This window comes from Monopterus albus, unplaced genomic scaffold (genome assembly GCF_001952655.1).
Source record: "Monopterus albus unplaced genomic scaffold, M_albus_1.0 scaffold3.1, whole genome shotgun sequence".
Classification (NCBI taxonomy): domain Eukaryota; kingdom Metazoa; phylum Chordata; class Actinopteri; order Synbranchiformes; family Synbranchidae; genus Monopterus; species Monopterus albus.
Window position 1 is genome coordinate 7,486,850 of NW_018127883.1, and position 2,951 is coordinate 7,489,800.

Consider the following 2,951-nt stretch of genomic DNA (forward strand, 5'->3'; position numbering starts at 1 on the left):
CCATCAAATCAGAACATGAATGAAAAAAATTCACGGGTGAACTTAAGATCCCCGACCTACCGGGTGAGAGACAGGTGATGTTGGCCAGCGAACCCTCAAAATGTCAACTCATGCCAAAAAAAGAAAAGTTGATGCCGAATGTCGCGTTTTCAACAAAACATGGACTGGAAAGTATTTGTTTACAGAAGTCAAAGGTAAAGCGGTGCGCTTAGTTTGTAGTACACAGGTTGCTGTGTTCAAGGATTACAATTTGAATCGCCACTACGTGACCAAACATGAGGGGAAATACAAGAACTTGTCGGATGAAGAGCGTGCAAGAGAGTCGAATGCTTTGCTAGTGAAACTACATAACCAACAAAGACTTTTTACAAAACTTTCCACACCCAGAGGTGCAGCTTTCAAGACAAGTTATGTCATATCCCACAAAATCGCCAGAAAAAATAAGTCGTTTTCTGACGGAGAGTTAATTAAAGAGTGTTTGTTGGACTCTGCAGCACTAATATGCCTGGAGAAAACGGACGCATATGAGAACGTGCCCCTCTCCCAACACACTGTAACAAGGAGGGTTAAGGACATCGCAGGAAATCTTTGGATCTACCTACATATGTGAACAGACATTCTCAGTGATGAAGTTCAACAAATCCAGATTTCAATGCACTTGTTCAAGCCCAAGCCAGACTGGATTTCTCTCACTGAACAAGTAAAATTAACTGAAAATGTATATCTTTACCATACTGCAAAACACCTTTTCAGTGTTATGTGAAGTAGAAAATAAAATGGAACTGTGATGTAATGTTTGTTTTTCCCCATTTAGGGATTGCCACAGCAAACCACATGCTGATATTTGGCATGTGTTTTAGGCTGGATGCCCTTCCTGAAGCAACCTGGGGCGCCATGGCAAGAGTGCTGCGCTTTAACCACTAGCCTACCAGGTACAGCTTACACTAGTACTCTTGTGTAAAAACCTAAAAACGGGTTGGTGCCAACCCTAACAGAAGAAGAAGGCTAAGGTCTAAAAGACAATAAGTTAAGTTTGTGCTGCCTGAAATAAACATCCCATATGAGTACAATGAGTTCCCCTTGTGCAAACACTATGTCAGAAGGTTTCTCAATCTGGGTTGCAACTTGAGAGGGTAACGGGTATTATTTCATCCTAATCAGTCAAGGCACCATTCACAACTGTTTTGTTTTTTGTTTTTTCGGTGAATGAAGCTTTAGTGGAGATCTGTCAGTGAACCACAGGGGTCTACCCCCCTGCCCAGACTACAGTTGCAAGAATACATACAATGTCTTAAAATATGATCAGATCTACATCTGAGTTACAATAATGAACTAATCTATTTTAACTAATAATACATTATTTTATTGTTCTTGTCAGTACTGAATAAATCATTACACCTTTGGCAGTGTAAGTTGGAAAAAGCATGCAAACCCCTTGGCTATCGACAGGAGTTAGCAAATCTGAAGTCCAATCTGTGAAACCAGGTTGGAGGGGTGTGTTGGAGTTACTCTGACTAAAAAACATGATAAAACATTTGGAGCTTGCTATTCACAACACACCACCATGAAAACATCATCACAGGGGTGGAGCACAATGGAGGGAGCATCAAGTTGTGGTGCTGCTTTGCTGCCTCTAGGTCTGGACAATTTACAAGGGGAAAATGAATTCCCAAGCACCAATAAATCTGGAAGGTAAGTTTTTTATAACAAGAGTCACAGTCAAACTCACTGTTTACCCACTTAGAGCATCCCCGACAGTAAAAACAAGTCGGCTCACTAGTTCACTTCAGTACCGATAAACAGGCCTCTTTAGGCATCTTGTTACAACACTGTCATCAACCCATGTATCACAATGTAGGCCCATGTAATGTGAGAAAAAAATAAAGTAAAATGACACCTACCCAGTAATCCATGTTGTCTAGGCCAACCTTCAGCAAAAGTCCTCTTTTTTGTTTGCCACTCGGGAAAGTCACCTCCAGCAGCCTATTTTAAGTCTTCAGCTTCTTACGTGTATGCTACTATTAACCCTCTATGGCATGGTGTTGCCCTCAGGAAAGAAACCACTATTTTGGCCCACACACTGCCCCTTTAAATGCTTTTTAAGTAAAACATCACATTAAAAGTCTGATGATAAGTCTGTGACCAATTGAATTTGAGGTGGGCATGGGTTTGACCTTTCGTCTGGCGATGGAACAGTCCTTTTTGGGACCATAGCCGGCTTGGACAAACTTGGACACAAGTACCGGGCTTCCAGGTGTACAGAGTGGATTGCATAGTGGAGCTGTCTGGCAAAACAAGAGGAGGTGGAATCTGGTTCTACATAAATGAAGGTTGGTGCACAGATGTCACAGTGCTACAGAGGACATGTAACATGGACTTAGAGACTCTTGTTATCAATTGCAAATCTTTTTATTCTCCCAGAGAATTTAACTCTTTCATTCTAATCAGAGTGTATATAAGACCACAGGCCCACGCTAGCGCACTACAGCTGCTAGCTGAGCTGATAACTAAAGTGGAGCTAAAACATCCCGACTCTCCACTCACTGTTCTAGGGGACTTTAACAGAACAAATCTCACCCAAGAACTGCCCAAATACAGACAGCACATCACCTGTCCCACCAGGGACAAAATCACACTGGACCACTGCTACCCAACAATAAAAGATGCCTATTGCTCTGTCCCCCTGCAGCCCATGGACTCAGATCACTGTGTGGTCTATCTTATTCCAACCTACAGTATAGGCAGAAACTTAAAGCTGCGAAGCCTGTGGTCAAACCAGTGAAGAGCTGGACTGGGGAGGATAAGTCAGAGCTACAGGCCTGCTTTGACTGCACAGACTGGAGTGTATTTGAGACTGAAGCTATAGACCTGGACGAACTCACTGACACTGTGACATCTTATATCAGCTTTTGTGAGGATGTGTGTGTGTGCCCAAAAAGTCCTTCTGCACA

At 42.6% G+C, this 2,951-nt stretch overlaps 1 protein-coding gene across 1 annotated transcript in view; it reads right to left on the minus strand.

The window, feature by feature from the left end:
- LOC109960921 (sphingosine-1-phosphate lyase 1-like) overlaps positions 1–1,932 on the minus strand; it is a 10,719-nt gene extending 8,787 nt beyond the window's left edge. Inside the window, exon 1 of the mRNA XM_020601398.1 lies at positions 1,902–1,932. Within this exon, the coding sequence (XP_020457054.1) occupies positions 1,902–1,913 (12 nt within the window). The 5' untranslated portion in view covers positions 1,914–1,932. The remainder of the gene's footprint in view (positions 1–1,901) is intronic.
- Positions 1,933–2,951: the final 1,019 nt, after the last annotated feature.